At 42.1% G+C, this 19,731-nt stretch overlaps 1 protein-coding gene across 6 annotated transcripts in view; it reads left to right on the top strand.

Moving 5' to 3' along the window:
* Window positions 1-19,731, top strand: part of TSPAN32 (tetraspanin 32) — a 76,225-nt gene that overhangs the window by 18,489 nt on the left and 38,005 nt on the right. For 3 of the 6 annotated variants that reach the window (XM_048855492.2, XM_048855493.2, XM_048855498.2), the window contains exons 4-5: window positions 1,704-1,754; window positions 6,726-6,800. The exons of 1 other annotated variant lie outside the window; for it this stretch is intronic. In XM_048855492.2, the coding sequence (XP_048711449.2) occupies window positions 1,704-1,754; window positions 6,726-6,800 (126 nt within the window). The remainder of the gene's footprint in view (window positions 1-1,703; window positions 1,755-6,725; window positions 6,801-19,731) is intronic. 2 more of the 6 variants (XM_048855494.2, XM_048855495.2) reach the window with 1 other exon arrangement.

The raw sequence follows: 19,731 nt of genomic DNA on the forward strand, positions 1-19,731 counted from the left end.
ACGGTTCTGGATCTTTATGAAACCTGGAAGGCATGTGTTGTAAAACCAGCAGTTTTTTCTCGGGATATTCGAACTTTGACTTTCTGCTACTTCCAACACATAAAAGAGCTATTGACATGTTGCACTGTCAGTGTCGATGAGATTGGAATGTACATGCAAGAACTGGAATCAGAATTTTTTGACAGATTTCAAGATTTTCAGTGATTTGGCCCAATGCTTTCTTTTCTAATTAAACCTGAAAAGTTCAACGAAAGCCACTTGGATTTGTCTGTATTTGAGTGGAAGAGTGTTGAAGATTTTGAAATGTAGCTCATTCAGTTAAAAAGGTCAGAATTGTGGGCATCAAAGTTTGGAGATCTGCAGACTGCACTTAAAGCTACTGAGAGAGATCATGGGGCCGCTCTTCTGACCTGCTGGATGTCCCTGCCAGTGAAATTTAACTGTTTGAAGAAAATTGCGTTTGCAATGCTTTCAGCATTTGGATCCACATACCTGTGATAACAGGTATTTTCACACATGAAATCTGTCCTCTGTCCCTCGTGGAACCGATTAACAACTGATCACTCAGAAGCCTGTGTGCAACTTAAAGTATCCAAATACGTGCCAGACATTGAAAAACTCAGCAAGGAAAAGCAAGGGCAAGGATCGTACTAAACTGATAAGAACTGCCTTTGAATTTCCTTTTAAATGAAACTTCTGAAACATTTAAAAAACCTTATTTACTTTACATACAACAGTTTAGCTCTATATTATAGACTTATAGAGAGAGCCCTTCTAAAAACATTAAAATGTATTACTGGCTCACAAAACCTTAAATTAGAATGAATAAATGAAGACTTGGCACACCACTTCTGAAAGGTTGCCGACCCCTGCTCTATATAGTCCTTTAGGGCTAACCGAGGTTTTGCTTCTACCTAGTAATGCTTGCGCCACCCGCCGCCCTGAGTCCGAGCAGCATAAAGATACAGGCCTCATCTATATTAGGAAATTAGGTCAGCATAACTGTCACTCTAACTGTGTCACTCAGGGATGGATTTTTCATACCTTTAACAGACCTAACCCGCGGTGTTGACAGCGCTAGGTGGACAGGGGAATTCTCCCATCAATATAGCTATCACCTGTTTAGGAGGTGGATTACCTACGCTGATGGGAAAGTCTCCACTGAAACACCACGGTGGTGCAGCTGTAGAGGTGCTGCTGTAGCAGTTTATGTGCAGACAGGCCCAGAGTTCCTTCTTGTTAGGAGTTTTTATTCCCTACCTTCCCTCCTGCTTTGAGCTGCAAACTCAGCTGATGGGAGGAATTCACTTGCAAGACTCATCTTCATGGTGGGGGGGTGGGGGGAAGGGATGAGAGTTAACAACAAATTTTTTTGTCCTCTTTAATGTTCCACTCTAATCCATCTGGTGTTGATGGGCCTCCTTGTTGGCCAGGATGTAACACATTCTGTTAGAGATCAGCACTTTACACTAGTTAATGTCTCTCTCCTGTCTGGTGATTGATACAGTTGCAGGGCTTACAATGCAACACTCAAATATTACGTTATATAATATGGGATACAGATGTTAAGTGAAATTAATGCATGCAGTCAGCAATTGACAAGCATTCCATGAAGTCTAAACACATTCTTATAATTCTAATACCTGTTTTAACAATACTAACAGACAGGTGAGCCAGTCTGATTTCAATTATGTATTTGTCAGGATTCAACTGAGGCGGGGGACCTTGACTTAGGCTGTGTCTACACTACCATGGTAAGTCGACTTATGCTACGCTTCATGAATAACATAGCTGGCGTCGACGTACCTTAGGTCGACTTACCGCAGGGTCTACATCGCGGGGGGTCAATGGGAGAAAATCTCCCATCAACTTACCTTACTTTTCTCATTGCGGGTAGAGTACAGTGGTCGACTGGAGAGCGATCTGCAGTCGATTTGGCAGGTCTTTACTAGACCCGCTAAATTGACTGCCAGTGGATCGAGCTCAGAGCATTGATCCCTGCCGTAGTATAGACCTGCCCTTGGTCACAATAACAAACATATGAACTGGTTCACAAATCTTTAGTTCATTTCCCACAATATAGAAAAACAGACTTATGTCAACAGGGGAGGAAACAAAGGAAGAAACCTGTTCCTTTATGTCTATGTTGGTTTGAGCTTTTATTAATTTAGACAGGAGTGGCTTGGAAGAGTAGATACTCATGGTCCAGAATGAATTGAACTAAAAAGCTGGAATAGGAGGACAATATCCAATTGCTGGATGGAGTTATCCCATAGTGAAGGAATTTTGGGGGAACCTGGCAAGCTCTAAGGTGTAGGTCAGTAATATCAAGTTGTTAGCACCAAAGCATACCACATATAAATAAGCAGGAAACTTAATTAGTTTTTTTGGCTTTTGTCAGAAACCAGAATTTTTTCATTTATTTTACAGAAAGGGCACTTGTCATCAAAGAAAACGTTTTGATCAGTTTTGAGTACAAAAAGAGGAGACTGGGCACGCACTAAACACATGGACCGTGTAAAGACAGCCCACATAGTCACTTTTGTATAACTTTGTACATAGAAAATGCAAGCTGTTTCTTAATAATCTACGCCAATGTTTTCCTGGAGTCTCTCATACCCAAACAGGCCTAGCTTGTAAACAGGGAAATCTTGAGTCCAGAAACACAGGCACAGAAATCCTGTTCTCAGAACAAAACCCTGAGAATGTATGTGGTGCTTTCTCAATGTTATAGCGTGAAGTACTTCACGCTAGAAAGGGTCAAAACACATGAAAATGATTTTGCAGAAAATGTCTGTTTTCATTTTTCAGGGTTCAAAATGGAAACATATCCCATTTTTTGCAAAAGTTTGCGACATTTTTAATCAATATTTTTTATCACATTGTATTGACAACATTGACTTTTTTTGTTTCTTCCTGAAAGCTGGGTTTTGGTAAACTAAAAATTTCAACATTTTTTAGATATATTTTATAACATTTCAATTAAAACATCCATTTAATGAAGCCATAGAAAAATTTCCAAAAAAGAGAACAAATGTTTAAAATGTTGACAATTTTTCACAAAATGTTAGCTTTCAATGAAATTCTGGATTCAGCTTCAGGATCCATTGGGCTTTAAACATTTTACTGTCATGTTCCTTTTAGGTAAGCAGGATCCATTGGTCTCATCCTTATGACAGGCATCCCACATTTCACTCAATCTCCAAATAGTGTTGGTTTGGTTTGGTTTGGTTTCTACAACTAAAGAGATGGCTTTTCTAACAGCCAGCCCTGTAAACTTCATCAAGAATAGGAAAGCCAGCCTGTATTCTTTCTGGCTTCTTTATCATTATCACTAGCCATACTATTCTGGGTCAGTTTCTGACCTTGATTACACCTGGGCAGTCCTACACCTGCACAACCCCGACTGGAGTCAGTAAGAATCAGCTTGGCTTTGCAGTTGGAACTTAGTTAACAACTCTGAAGCACAAGCCAGAATAGAATCCAGCTCATTCTCTCATAGCTGTTGGCTCTGCAGTGTTATTGAGGCAAAAAAACTGTTAATATTTTTCTCTCTCTACTGAGCGGACAGGCTCTGAACACACACGGGGAGTTTGGATCTCTTGAGTAGGAAGGTGCAGATTTTCACATAGTCCCACTTCAGAATAGAACCATGTTTTAAATCTAATTTCTTAATTTCACTTTTTTTTTGGTAGAACCTAAAGCAATAGGTTAGCAACTTTATAGTACACAACATGCTCTTCCACTGAACATCCTTTAAAGGCCCTTGTGTAGTTATGGTCCCTGCCAGGGAATTTTAAAACCATTGTGTAGCTGGCTCCCTTTAAGTGACTGAGATTTTGAGGGTTGTTTAAAAGAAGTTAACTTTTAACTGTGACTTGCATTAAACCTGCCAAAGCCAATATAATTAACTCCGACTCAAGGAATATTTCCAAAATACCTCTGAACAACATACTAATCCACAGAGACCTCCCTATCAACACTACAGAAAGAGGGATTCTAGGTGGACTCCTCCTGAAGGTCGAAACAGCAGACTGGACTTCTACATAGAGTGCTTCCGCCGACGTGCACGGGCTGAAATTGTGGAAAAGCAGCATCACTTGCCCCATAACCTCAGCCATGCGGAACGCAATGCCATCCACAGCCTCAGAAACAACTCTGACATCATAATCAAAAAGGCTGACAAAGGAGGTGCTGTTGTCATCATGAATAGGTCGGAATATGAACAAGAGGCTGCTCGGCAGCTCTCCAACACGAGTTTCTACAAGCCATTACCCTATGATCCCACTGAGAGTTACCAAAAGCAACTACAGCATTTGCTCAAGAAACTTCCTGAAAAAGCACAAGATCAAATCTGCACAGACACACCCCTGGAACCCCGACCTGGGATATTCTGTCTACTACCCAAGATCCATAAACCTGGAAATCCTGGGCGCCCCATCATCTCAGGCATTGGCACCCTGACAGCAGGATTGTCTGGCTATGTAGACTCCCTCCTCAGGCCCTACGCTACCAGCACTCCCAGCTATCTTCGAGACTCCACTGAGTTCCTGAGGAAACTTCAATCCGTCGGTGATCTTCCTGATAACACCATCCTGGCCACTATGGATGTAGAAGCCCTCTACACCAACATTCCACACAAAGATGGACTACAAGCCGTCAGGAACACTATCCCCGATAATGTCACGGCTAACCTGGTGGCTGAACTTTGTGACTTTGTCCTTACCCATAACTATTTCACATTTGGGGACAATGTATACCTTCAGATCAGCGGCACTGCTATGGGTACCCGCATGGCCCCACAGTATGCCAACATTTTTATGGCTGATTTAGAACAACGCTTCCTCAGCTCTCGTCCCCTAAAGCCCCTACTCTACTTGCGCTATATTGATGACATCTTCATCATCTGGACCCATGGAAAAGAAGCCCTTGAGGAATTCCACCATGATTTCAACAATTTCCATCCCACCACCAACCTCAGCCTGGTCCAGTCCACACAAGAGATCCACTTCCTGGACACTACAGTGCTAATAAACAATGGTCACATAAACACCACCCTATACCGGAAACCTACTGACCGCTATTCCTACCTGCATGCCTCCAGCTTTCACCCTGACCACACCACACGATCCATCGTCTACAGCCAAGCTCTGCGATACAACCGCATTTGCTCCAACCCCTCAGACAGAGACAAACACCTACAAGATCTCTGTCAAGCTTTCTTACAACTACAATACCCACCTGCAGAAGTAAAGAAACAGATTGATAGAGCCAGAAGGGTTCCCAGAAGTTACCTACTACAGGACAGGCCTAACAAAGAAAATAACAGAACGCCACTAGCCGTCACATTCAGCCCCCAACTAAAACCCCTCCAACGCATTATTAAGGATCTACAACCTATCCTAAAGGATGACCCAACACTCTCACAAATCTTGGGAGACAGGCCAGTCCTTGCCTACAGACAGCCCCGCAACCTGAAGCAAATACTCACCAACAACCACATACCACACAACAGAACCACTAACCCAGGAACTTATCCTTGCAACAAAGCCCGTTGCCAATTGTGCCCACATATCTATTCAGGGGACACCATCACAGGGCCTAATAACATCAGCCACACTATCAGAGGCTCGTTCACCTGCACATCCACCAATGTGATATATGCCATCATGTGCCAGCAATGCCCCTCTGCCATGTACATTGGTCAAATTGGACAGTCTCTACGTAAAAGAATAAATGGACACAAATCAGATGTCAAGAATTATAACATTCATAAACCAGTCGGAGAACACTTCAATCTCTCTGGTCACGCGATTACAGACATGAAGGTCGCTATCTTAAAACAAAAAACTTCAAATCCAGACTCCAGCGAGAAACTGCTGAATTGGAATTCATTTGCAAATTGGATACTATTAGTTTAGGCTTAAATAGAGACTGGGAGTGGCTAAGTCATTATGCAAGGTAGCCTATTTCCTCTTGTTTTTTCCTACCCCCCCCCCCAGATGTTCTGGTTTAACTTGGATTTAAACTTGGAGAGTGGTCAGTTTGGATGAGCTATTACCAGCAGGAGAGTGAGTTTGAGTGTGTATGGGGGTGGGGGGGGATGTGAGAAAACCTGGATTTGTGCTGGAAATGGCCCACCTTAATTATCATGCACATTGTAGGGAGAATGGTCACTTTGGATGAGCTATTACCAGCAGGATAGTGAGTTTGTGTGTGTGGTTTTTGGGAGGGGGGTGAGGGGGTGAGAGAACCTGGATTTGTGCAGGAAATGGCCCAACTTGATTATCATGCACATTGTGTAAAAAGTTGTCACTTTGGATGGGCTATCACCAGCAGGAGAGTGAATTTGTGTGGGGGGGTGAAGGGTGAGAAAACCTGGATTTGTGCTGGAAATGGCCCAACCTGATGATCACTTTAGATAAGCTATTACCAGCAGGACAGTGGGGTGGGAGGAGGTATTGTTTCATATTCTCTGTGTATATATAAAGTCTGCTGCAGTTTCCGTGGTATGCATCCGATGAAGTGAGCTGTAGCTCACGAAAGCTCATGCTCAAATAAATTGGTTAGTCTCTAAGGTGCCACAAGTACTCCTTTTCTTTTTGTGAATACAGACTAACACGGCTGTTACTCTGAAACCTATTCTCCTACTGTGTTTTCACATAAATATTTTCAGCCCCTAAGAGGAAATGCTGCAAGTAACAGTGCATTCTCTTTATCCTCAGGGATTCTTCTGTTTTGCCATTGTTTTCTGTGCACTGATACAGGCTGCGTTCTGGAGATACACCAACAACAGTGAGGTAAGTGTTTCTTACTAAGAAATACCAAGAATCAGTCATCAGATGGTGATCCTATAGCAATGACTGCTACCAAAAAGAAACACCTTGGGGGTGGGTGGGGGGGAGGGGAGATTTTGTTTCAAATAATTTCTTTAAAAAACATAGACGAACATAAACATTTTGCCAAAATGTTTGCTCCTTTCAAAACCCATGTTTTGTCTCAAAAACTTTTCAATTTCAGCCAGTTCTACTTCCCACTGATGTCAATTGGGAGCTTTGCAAAAAGATTGAGGATAGGTTCTGGCCACTCTGAATTTTCCTTTATCGGCAATGATAGTCAGGAGATGGAAACATCCAGCTAATGTGTTTGTTAAAACTGTCAGCAATGAAATAGTGAAACCATCAACTTGAATATCATTCTTGGGTCGCCACCACATTGAAATGAATGAATCAGGGTCAGTTTGCAGCTCTTGGAGTCGTCATTTCATGTTATCTGTAAACTCAGAAAGATATTGCACTGGGTCTCATTTGGAAGACCATCTTTACAAGAACAGTTGTTCTCAGACTGTGGACCATGAACCCACAGTGGTCTATGTGGAATGTACCATTTTGAGAATCAAGTAGTGGGATTGTCAGAGGGGGGAATGAGATCATCTTTCCCTTGCAAAGTGGTCTACTGACTGAAGAAGCTGATGAGTCAGAGTTTGATGCTTAGTTCCCCGTGGTACCTTTCACCTCTGCTTAATCCTTGTAATCCTGAAGTGCTCTAGACTGCAGTGGCACCTGGTCAATGAATTGAATGTGGGTGATATTAAACATTACGTTTTGTGGATTATGATCTGGTTGATTCTACTAGTTCTTCCCTTTAGGGCGATAATCATGGTGGGTGGTTTTAAAACTAGTTTGCCAGGAGAACAACACAGGATGAATGACCATGAGACTTTTTCCTGTAATGAGAGAGCACAGTTCACTCTTAAAGCAACAGAACACTTTTTGATAGATTATAAAGGCACGAGGGACTATTGTGATATTCGTCTAGCCTGACATCCTGTAAACTGCACCACAGGATTTCATTGAAGTATATCTTTTTGTTTTTTTTCTAAATCTTGATTTTAAAATGTCTAGGGATGGAGGATTCACCATTGGTAAATTGTTCCTGTGGTCCCTCACTGTTAAAAATTTGCACCTTATTTCCATTCCTTATTTGTCTAACTTCAATTTGCAGCCATTGAATCATCTTATACCTTAGTCTGCTAGACTGAGGAGTCCTCTATCAAATTTCATTCCCCAAGTAGGTATTTACAGACTGTGACCAAATCACTCCTTAACAGTCTCTTTGTTAAACTAAACAGATTGAGCTACTTGAGTGTATGCTTTCTTAATCCTTTAATGATTCTCGTGACTCTTCTCTGAACTTTCTCTAATTTATCAACATCCTTCTTGAATTGTGGATACGAGAACTGGACACAGTATTCCAGCAGTGGTCACTTCAGTGCCAGTTACAGAGGTAATGTAACCTCCCTCCTCTTACTGGATGTTCCCTTGTTCATATATCCAAGGATTTCATTAGCCCTTTTGCTCCTCATGTTGCACTGGGAGCTTTTAATTATCCACCGTGACTCCCAAGTCCTTTTCAAAGCCCACCATCCTGTATGTGCACCCTACATACTTTGTTCCTGGATGCATGAATATACATTTGGCCATATTCAAATAGATATAGTTTGCTTGAACCTAGCTTGCCAAACAATCCAGATAGCTTAATTACTATGGTTTTAAAATGTTAGTAACTCTATTTGGAACCAGCCTTTATTTCCTTAGTGATTAAAGCCAACCAATGAAATGCAGAAGCTTCATTAAGAGTTATTGCTACCTGTAACGTGAGCTCTGAAGAAGTCAAATGGAATAAGACTCCAATTAATAATTTCCCAGAACCTGGGTACGCAGAGTAATCATCAAAGCCTTTAAGTTAGTTCCATGTTAGAGATGAATGATTAGAATAATTCTGTGAGCAATCTTTTAGAGAACTCGTATGGTATTGGAAGAAATTGTTACCCTTCTGATGTGACACACAGAACAATTTCTTTAAATCCTGGCATGGTTGTTTTCTTCAGACCTCAAAATAGGACTGAAAAACTACCCTTTTTGGCAGGATTAGACTAGAGGGAAACAAAGACCCACGCTAGGTTAATGCAGGTTACAACTGGCCTGGGAAATGTGTTCTGAGCATCCCAAGTCTGCAGCAGTTCAAATTCCTGTGAGGGTCACCTGGATGGGTCATTAAAAGATGATCTATTAATATCACATAATCACCACCCATTTGTCAGCCTGTATTTGAGAGGCCATTGCCTGCAATCGTGAATGTGTTGCCCATCAGTACTGAGTGCACTGAGAAGGCTGTAAAAAGGATTTTTGCATGGTCTTTGTATATTTTCCGTAGCTCTAGCTAAAGGTATTAACATTGCCACACAGTGACTTTTTCGTAAGAAAATGTTTAGCATTAATCAACGCAGAAAGGAGGCCAAGATCACAACATCCCAGCTTGGATGCCTTTGCAAAATATGCTTGTGATAAGAGATTTTAAAAAAAAAACAGTGTTATGAGACAAGAAATCGTTCAGAGATGCATACCGTTGGCCTTGAGTAATTCCACTACATAAATAGGGTATTTTAAAGGCATTTTTTATTTCAGACATAATGGGAGGGGGAAATTTAGATTTACAAGAAAAATAGTATATCAAATTAATATAGATATTTGTCACAAAAAAACCCCCAAATTGTTTTGATGAGCGTTGTGATGGGGTGGGGGGATTTTTCCTGCATATTTTCATGTCACTCTGTCACAGGATGACATGAAATAAATTAAGTAGGTCCAGCTCCCCTGTGCTAGAACAGGAGCTCCCATTTGGCTATTTAAGAGGTCCTGGCAGTACATGGGGCTATACAGGACCAGAGAGAATCTGAGGGGTGAGACCCAGTGAGAGAGAGAGAGACAGGGACCTGCTGAATCAGAGCTGCCTCACTGGGAATCAGGGGCAGGTGAGAGCTGCCAGGTACCAGGGGTCTGTGGAAAGTCCCAGAAGGAAGCCGAAGGTGTTCCTTGGAGGAAGGTTGAAGGCACAGAGAGCAGCAAAAGGGTTTGTTGGCTGATTTCCGCAAGCCAGAGAGCCAGGGGCTGGAGGACATGAGAGGGCTGAAAGCAGGGAAGCAGCAGAGGGGCTTACCACCGGACATCTCCACACCAGAGAGCTGGACTCAGAGGAACAGTGAGAGGGCCAGAGGGAGTGAGGGATGCTCCCTAGTAAAGATGATCTCCCGGCAGAGAGGCAGAGGGGATTCCCACTGGGAAGAGTGGAATTGCACTCCAGCTGAATGGGCTGAAGTGGCTGCCCTGGCAGAGCGACAGAAGAAGAGGACAGATGAGGAGCCTAGGTGTAGCGGAAGATACTGGAGTGTGATATGGAAGAACTCCCGGCAGAGAAGGTGGTGGGGGTGCACTCTGGGAAGGGGTTTAAGGACTATATACGCTGGATGTGGGAAATGGACTATGTCTGGAACTTCTATCAGGAATTTAATGAACTGTATTTTGGTAATACACTGACCCCAGGGAGGGGTATTATTCAGGCAAGACAGCCTGAAGTGGATTTACTGGGGATTCTGCAAGGGGAAATTGAGATAGGTGTGCATGTCATGCTGTGGTGTGGTGAAGGGGGTATGCCAGGCCAGACTGCTCTGACACACTTATCTTTTTTTTGCCCCAAGCCACCCTTTCAATAGGAATTGCCAGGCTTCTGCTCTGATGTCTGCTCAGTGAGGATTTTGAACCAAAAATGTTTTCATTGGATGAAATGACCTAATTTTTTTTCAAAATAGGTAATACATGTTTTCAGGAATTTTCAGTATTTTCAGATCAAATTGGAAAATGAAGGATTCAGTCCACCGTCCCCCTGCCCCCCCCCACCCAATTTTCACTTTTCCTCTGACCCATTTTCAGTAAGAAAAGGAATAGAAGGGGAGGTTGAGGGATGAAATGAAACAAAAAAAATCTCAAATGTGGAAAACATGCAGACTGAAAACTACTTCAGATTTTCTGAAATTCTCCCCTCTTCCTCTCATAGTTTGACCAGCTCTAAATTGTCTTTTCAGTGGTGTGAAAGAAAGGATCAGTTCCTTCTTATCAATCTAATATCTTCTCCATCGCTGAGACAGCTAGGCATAGTTGTTGCCAGGTAAGTTTATCTAATTGGCAAGTAAGAGAGCAGAAAGAAAGCATAGCTCTTTCTCCTCTACTAAAAGCAGTGAGGATCTACCCCTACTCTTCCTAGCTTGGGTCAGCACGCTCCCCCACGGCTCCCCCGATTCCTTGTCTGATGTAGTGAGTGTGCCTCCTCCTCCTTCAGTCTGTTATAATCACATTGTGAGGTGGCAGCTTCTTCTCTTTCCTCAATGGGCAGAACTGAATTTGTCAAAATGAACAAGTGTCCTAGGATAATGTATTGAGTCTGCTACTAGTGAAGTTCTCTGCTTTATGTGCTAATCACACAGTATCTGTGAGAAAAGGAAACAATCCTGCTTCCCACACAACATCCTTTAAAAAGCTTGGAGAGCTGAAACCTGGATTTACCAGACTCTTTATCTTTATAACATGGCCTTTCACACAAGACACATTGTAAAATCGTTCAACTGCACTGGCTTTGGTTTAATATTGAAAAGTAGGTGGCCGCACCATTTACTGTGCTCCGTGCCTTTCCCATCATACACAGCTTCCCACACCATTAAGGGAGAATCCAGTTTTCTCAGCAACACGGAGTAATCTATGGTAAATTTCAACATTTCCAAGATCCAATCTTGCTAGCAGTTTATGCATCACTATGGGATAACCTGTGCCTTAAAGGTAAAGATAGGTAAAGCAGCTGTTAAAAATGTGGAGTTGGTAAAAGGGATATTCAGGATAAAGGACATGACACATGGTAGAAGAGCGTACTTTGAATGTATTTGTAACGAATACATGGTCAAATAGCGCTCGCTCTCTCCCAACAGTTACCCCCACAGATATAGTTACAGGTAGGTAGAGACTTTGCCTTCACACAACATACACTCCATAAGAGGACTTATTAAGAAATATGGTAACGCAATCCACTTTGTAGAAAATCTCCTAAATGGGCTGTACTTCCTGCAGTAGCCCGTTTGTGATGAGTCTGAGAAAAACGGAGAAAAGAGCTCAGTCTGCCCATTTCAATGACAGACTGAACACAGAAGATACTTCGGGCTCATTCTCTTTCAGATATTCTCAAAACAAAATTTTAAATGGATACTATTTGTTTCCTAAGAGCCTAGTCTAGGCTGATCTTATCAAACAGAGCAGATTTTGGAGGTGCAGACAAAAAAAAATGCCAAACCCAGATACTATGTCCATCTGTAAAAAGTTCCACAGCTATTTAGAGCTATATTAAAAGCACTTTCCTCAAGGTTGGGCACTAACCTTTTATCCTTGCCCAGTTTGTATGTGCTTGGGGTATTAGATGAGTTGGTGCGACCGGTCAGCATCAACAAATGGGTGTCAGACTACTTTAGTGGATAAAAGTAGAGCTGGCTGGAAAGTGGGGATTATCCACAAAATACATCAACTTTTCAGGGAAAAAACAAAATATTTTGATAGAAAGTCAAAAGAGTTCAATTTGGAAAAGCCACAGCAGTGTCTCATGGAAGTTGTAGTTGAGGTCCCTCACCCTCCTATTCTCCTTCATGAGCATGGTCAGACTACGTTTGCTGTGATGCACATTGGTCTCTCCTCTGCGTGAGGGGAGGCCGTGCATCATGAGAGAGAGTCTTCAAGAGGGGTGCTTCAAGAGGGGTATAGAGAACTGAATTACAATTCACATGAGGCATGGTGACTCCATAGTCAAATCTAAATATTTTGGGTTTGAGGCCAAAAACTTTTCAGTTTTTAGGCATGTTGATTTTTGACAAAAAATTGAAATTTTCTGTAGAAAGCAGACACTTTACGTGAACATTTTCATTTAATAGAAAACTCCATTTCCATCGAAACATAGTTTCAACAGAAAATTTTGAAGCAGTCCTAGACAGAAGCCTCTTTCAAAGACTATAAAAAGAGGATGCTTTTTCTCCCTGTGCATCTTAAAGATCCATCTACAGAAAATGGAAATGATTCACATGTGATCAGGGAGTATTGTATCACCACAGTAACTCAGTTTGATGAACCTACCTCTTCCATATCTGCTTGGTTTTATATTTTTTCTACAAAGGATGACCCATACCTCTGAAATGTCCCTTATTTTGTCCCAAAGTTACATAAATTCCACACAGATTTGATGTTCCCTCTGCTTTTAAAGTTAAATCATTTACAAGGGTAATGTAGAATCATGAATCTGAGGTTATAGTGATTTATACTAAAGGGACGAATCCCTCAGTATTTTAAATTTCTTTCCTACATTTGGGTTGCCTTAGAGCCTTTCCGGACTGAGGTCTCTAACCTGTTTATATTCGTGTACTTCTAACAAGGAAAAAAGGAGTGTGAGAGAAGAAAACTGAAGTAACCAATCACCATAAAAATCCTCATGATGGACCCTCAAATACTAAAATCTTTACCTTGCTGCTTGCGCACTTATTGTAAATTTCCTGTTCCATGATTGCATAATCAGTAGTACTTAAACCATTGGCAAGCGATCCTAAAGATTGTTGGAAAATGGGAGCCGAATAAATCGCAGCTCTGCAGGGTTGTAGACTAGGAAGTCCTAATTATGACTGAAATAGGAAAACAGCAAAAGTTGATCCAATTAGCAGGAGATCTGTAAGCAAGATAAAGATGTATATGTCAGCCACACTACTGTCGATGGTATGTGGCTGTTTTTCTGTCTATGTTATACAAAGTGAGGGAAGGAGGGCCAGGAATGGGGATGAACTCCCAATCTGAACCTCATAAAAAACACCCATCTTTCTGAGATCTCTACGAATTAAAGTACAGTATGTAGACCCATTATCTAGATTAACTCATACATGTTAGTACAATACAGACCCATTTTTTCCAAACAACTTCAGAGGAGCTCTGAAATCTCTGGGTGGAAATAAGGCTTTTAGTGAGCATGGATGCCATGCATAATCCATACGACTTTTGAGGGACATGACCAGGCTTTGGTTAATAAGCGAGTGGATGAGTGGTGGTATCCTGCATAATGGCATCTAGACTACAATGTCATGTGCTGAAGCTGCAGCTTTTCATACTTGAGGTCTTCCGCCTGGCAAAGGACTGCTCTGTCATTAGCCAATGATGTTGGATAGCCAGGGATTCTGATTTGCATAGAGAATTAACTCCCAGAGGTTCCACTCCACAGCATCCCAAGTCATCAGTGGACTTTACGGCCCATCCCCACTAATTGCTAGGGGTTAAGAAATAGGCAATTGCTGTTGCCGAGCTGGGGTTTTCCTTATAGGGGTGCAACCTTTTCTCTACTGTTCTGCTGTGCAGCAACTGCTTGCTCACATGCGTCAGTACTAATGAGCCCTGGAAGGCTTTGAGTCTGTCCATGTCAGTGGAAACAGCACTTGGAGGCTTCTAGGTGTAGCAGCGTGCTTGCAGGGATCAGTCAGAGGACAGTAAAAAAAGGCTTGGTAATCATGGAGAAACAGGTAGTTCTCAACTTTGGCAGCTCCATTGTTGGGACTCACTTACAGGTTGGGCATTATTCTAGAATTTAGACGAGAGTTTTTTTGGTCCCTTCCCGATAATATTTTGTCTGGGTATTTCAGTGTCTATCTTTTTTTTCAGATAATTCTCCTTTGAGTTGGTGGAAGGGGCTGTATGTGTAACACGAGCACAATGGAGGCCCTGACTGGGGCCTCGAGGTGTTTTACCATGGCATAAATCGATAACAAGACATTGCATTAAAAATCTCCTCTGCTTGTTTCTGGTGGCTGTCCAGACAGAAGTTGAAAACTACATGGCCCTGTTCAGAAAAAGCCCTGCTGTCCTGCCCAGTATTTTGACTTTCAGTGACCGGTTCTGATGTAGCTGAGTATGAGCTATTACTGAGTGCATAATGGCTGCTGTTTTGGCTTATACAGGAACTGCTCTGCTAGGCTGTAATTCATTATCAGTAGGCACTTTGAGTTAGAGCATGAAAACCATGTATATAGTAGAACCATATTAAGCCTCTTATAACCTATTTTTGACTTATATTAGTTCTGAACTATGCCTACCTTACAGTATCTACATGGGTATGTATTCTGCGTGTATGCATATGTAAGAAGGTCCATATGTGGGGGTGAGTCTGGAGGGAAGTATGTGTGTAGATATTTGTGAGTACTGTGACAATATTTTTCCTGTCACACTAGGGTGTTGAGGCTTAATTCATCAATATGAGTGAGCTGGTCAGAAATTGCACCAGGGTGCTGAGCACCATAGAAATGCTTGTAAAAATTAAAGCCTAATCCTTTTCAAATGTCACGAGTGATTTTGGGTGCCCCAAAATTATTGGTTGCCCAACATGAGACACCTTAAAGGGGCCTGATTTACAGAGGGCAGGTGGTGTTCAGCACTTTCTGAAAATTTTCTACGGTATCTCAGGTTAGACTCCCAAAAACAGAGGTATCCAAAATCACTAGTCACATCTGAAAATGGAGGCCTAAAACTAAATAGCATATAAGTGCTGCCTGTAGATATTGAGTGTGTATCTGTGGTACTGTCTGTGGAGGGGGGAGGGGTGGTCTGTATTTGTGTACATGCATATTATTACACTTCCGTTGATGGTGGCTATTCAGTGCTGTTACTGTGTTCTTGGGAAGTCGGCTTGATAATTTCCAGTTTTTTCAGAACTCACTACCCTGTATCTTCACTTGAAAGCCTGGAAGTTCAGAGGAGACTTGCTATGGCTGTGCTGGTTTCCAGTGACTGTAAAGACCCCACATCACACCATGTTTGCTCATTACACTTTTCTAGCCACTTACACAGTCCCAGAGTTGGATTTAAGGCTTTTGGGAGAGCCAGCAGCATGAGATTTTTGACCCACACCCCTAAACTTACCTGACTGGTTTTAGGTTAAAATAGTGGTGGTAGGGAAGGAACTTGAGACCGCCATAAAAGCTGGCCATAGAAGGGAAGTCCAGCTGTTCGTATCAAGGTCTCTGCCTGCATAGTGGCCAGCATCATTTTCCAGTGCACAATTCTCCTGTTGACTCTAGAACCCCCATGTGTTATCGGGTCTCGTGAGACAAGGTGGGTGAGGATGGGTAATATCTTTTATTGGACTAACTTCTGTGGGTGAGGCCTTGTCTACACTACCACTTTACAGCGCTGAAACTTTCTCGCTCAGGGGTGTGAAAAAAAACCTTGTGGGGGGGGGGGGGTTTACAGCACTGGGAGAGCTCTCTCCCAGTGCTGGTGCCATGACTACACAGCCACATTGCTAGTGAAGACATGCTCTGAGAGAGACAAGCTTTTGAGGTTTGGTGGGTGTGTGGGCATTCTGGTGATCCTTAGGACTTTTCTTTTCTCTCCTATTGTTTCATCACAGAATCTAGAGTAGTTAGTGATATTAACATAACAAGCACTCAGAATAACAATCCCATTCTTTTCTCTCAAGGCTAGGGAGGGAGTGGGGCGGGGATGTGTGCCAGGGAATTACAATATAATATAGGGAAACAAAGAGAGTTTTCCAACTTAAAAGTTGTTTTGGTCATTTGTTCCCCCCGCCCCCATCTTCCAATTCTTTCTCCTTGTTTTTTTTATTTTCATCTTCTCCCTCTCCAGATTATTTTCTCTCTTCCCACTTTTCCGCCTCCTGTCATCTGTCCTCTTCTTCTTTTTTAGAAAAGCAGCATCTTTCCTCTCATTCTTTGTCTCTTCCCCATTAGCTCCTTTTCACCCACCTCTTTCTCTCCTCTCTTATTTTCTCTGTGTCCTCCCATTTTTCCATTCTCTCCACTCTAGGTTCCTGTTTCTCCCCTCACCCACCTCTTTCTCTTCCCCACCAAAAGCCAGCTATTGCTGTGCGTGCTCATCCTCCTCCCTTTGTGAGGCTAACCTTTCTTCTAACTCCCACCTCCTGAGAGAACCCACTGTTCCTGGGAGAAGGGGGCCAAGTTCTTCCTTCCTCTTTTTCTGCCTACGTTACCTCCTCTCTCTCACTACAGGAGAGCTGATGCCACTGATGGTAAGGAAAGCAGCATTCTCTCTCTCTCTGCACCCCCACCCCCAAATCCCCTCACCCGCCTCCACTGCACCAGGATCTGAACTAGCTCCTCTCTGAGATGTGACTTCTTGTGGCCAGAGGCCACACTGACAGTTAGGAGCTAGCTGGTAGCTAGGAGGGAATTCCTATCGGCCATGCAGTATAATCTGCAGAAGCCCAAGTATTAAATCATTCACGGCATAATTAAGGAACTTCTGCCAGGGACTTAGCAACTCTTGTAGATTGGCCTTGAGTGACTGCAACATGTGCCATGAATAGCCAATACTTTTCAAGAGATTCTTCCATTACCAGCTCCTGCCACAATCCATCAGTGTATAATTTGAAGGTTCTCTCTGCAGGAGAAGAGCTGGACTTGGCTTTCATTAAATGGAAGCTAAGATTAACATTAACCCTTACATCATCCCAAAATTCCAGGGGCCTGTGATCAAAATCTTTGAGTCCCAAAGGCCTATTTTAACATGTCTCCTGGTTTTCTTTGGATCAGTGTGTTGCTTGAATATGAACCTCCTCTCTTTATGTGGCAAACTCCTTTCATTGTTTAAATCAAGACCTGTATTTAATAAGTTGCTAAGTGTTTTCATAAGTAACAGTTTTCCCAAGTGCCTTCAGGTAGGTGAAAAGATTAGACCACTTCATTCTGTACTGTATTTTGCATATCTAGGGGATAAATTAATAGGTTAGCTTTTATAGAGCGGTGGATGCAGTACACACAAGATTTTTCACAGGAATTTGCACACAAATGCCTGTGATCTTCCTTTTCACTACATGATGACAAGAGATGATGAACCTTTTACACTCCAGGACTTATAGCCAATAATGTAAGATTGTCCTCCCCTCCATTTATAAGATTTATAAGCCATCTTGATGTCTGTCCTCAGGAATATTGCAATCAGCTAACAGCCATCTGTTAATCTGTCAGCCTGCCATTCACTCCCCAACTCCCTCTGCCTACTGCATCCTCCTTTGTAGCTCGGGGGACCACTCAGCTTTTCTAAAGGGCAGAATCCAATTAAAGGCATCTCATAATAGATCAGCAGCTGATTACTTTGTTATTGAGCAGGGTGGCATATTTAAGACTGAAGCTTTAGGACAGCAAAATCCTGGCGTTTCAAATGTCAGAGCAAAGGCAAAATTAACGATTATATATAAATTTTGCAAATAATTTCCTAAATTTGGGGCTTTTGATCAAAAATGTTCTAACTGGAAAAGAGCAAAGCCATTGGTTCCTTCTTCAGTTCATACTGGATTGAAATTAGCCTTGTTTTAGCCAAAACTTAAAGTGTAAAGATCAAATTTTCAAAGGAAGATGCAACAACAGGTGTATCAAAAATGTAAAACTGAGATTTGTATGCACAAAATAATGCTCCTTGCAGGTATACATGCTGGGACTGAAGCAGCTTTGAATTATCTGTGAACTCTCTTATAATTCCCATTTAAAGGCTCAGATCAGGAAAACAGTCCCATTCAGGACAGCACTTAAGCATATTCTCAAAGTTAAGCATGTTCCCTTATATTCATCAAGACGTGGGTTTTACATTTAGCTCTGAATGTAGCAAGGTTTTGGGTTTGCTCTGATTCCTTCTGGCAGGGGAATTTATACTCTTGGTCCAGCTACTATGAAGGTTGAATCTCCCCTGTCAGAGTGTAGAATACTGTACTATATTTTTGAGAAGCATAGTGCCTTTCTCTGCTGCATTCCTGGGCATCGTCCATATCTTCTGTCACTAGACTGGATTTTTGCATTCAAATACTTGGGCATTACCTCTTTCTCAACTATTTCAAATGTGGGCTGAATGTTTTTTAGAGAATTTCATTGACATTTTTGAGAAACTTCAGAATTTTATTTTTGCAAAAATGTTGCTGGATTTTCTTTCAACCAGCTCTATAACTGGTGAAATTTTTGTAAATTTTTTGTTTCAAGATTTCAATGAATATTTTCAAGTTTAAAAAAATGCTGATTAAATATTCAAAAAAGGTGTGTATTAATTTATTTTTATTTAGCAGTTTTTGAAGAGCTCAAGCTGCGTCTGAAGCTTGTGGCTGAAGAACATTCTTCTGCTACTCAATCTTCAAATGTTTTTCCTTCTGCTTCAACTTTATTTTTGGCTTCCACAGAAGCCACTGGGACTTTGGGTAGGGTTCTGGGATCTTCCTGCATGGTGAGCATTGCAAGATTGGGCCTGAAATATAATGCACCTTTCATCTCCCTGCTGCCTAGTACTGTATATTATAGCCACACCCATGGTTATGTCACTGCCATCTAGTAGGCATAAGAGGTGGGGAGGGGATATGTTCAATAATGGTTAAAAATCGTGTGCTATGCAAAGTCTCTGTTCCCTCAGTGGAAGGCAAGAGGAGTATGTGAGAGTAGAAGCCATATGTGATTTCCTAGATGTTTAATTCCAAGTAGTGTTCTTAGACAGCACCATTCAGAAAATGGAGCTGTATGTCCCAGCTGGAAAGTGATGCGGGTAACTATACCATGGAGGTTGGTGTCTGCTTAAGCACTTAGGACAGCTAGGTTGTTCCAGTTGTATCAACTGGGGGAGCAGTGTGCATTTTTTTGGAAGGAGGGGATGTGGGGAAACATACAACAGAAATGGCACGGACGGCAAAAAGGTGAACAGTTAAATTGGCTGCTGCTTATTTTCCTGCAGAAGTTTTAATAGTTTTGTGCAGGAACCTCTTGGAAAAAACAATGTATAGTTACAAGAGAGAAAGGTAGGTATAAGAGAAGGTGAGCTGAGG

The sequence above is a fragment of the Caretta caretta genome, chromosome 6 (genome assembly GCF_965140235.1).
Source record: "Caretta caretta isolate rCarCar2 chromosome 6, rCarCar1.hap1, whole genome shotgun sequence".
NCBI lineage: Eukaryota > Metazoa > Chordata > Testudines > Cheloniidae > Caretta > Caretta caretta.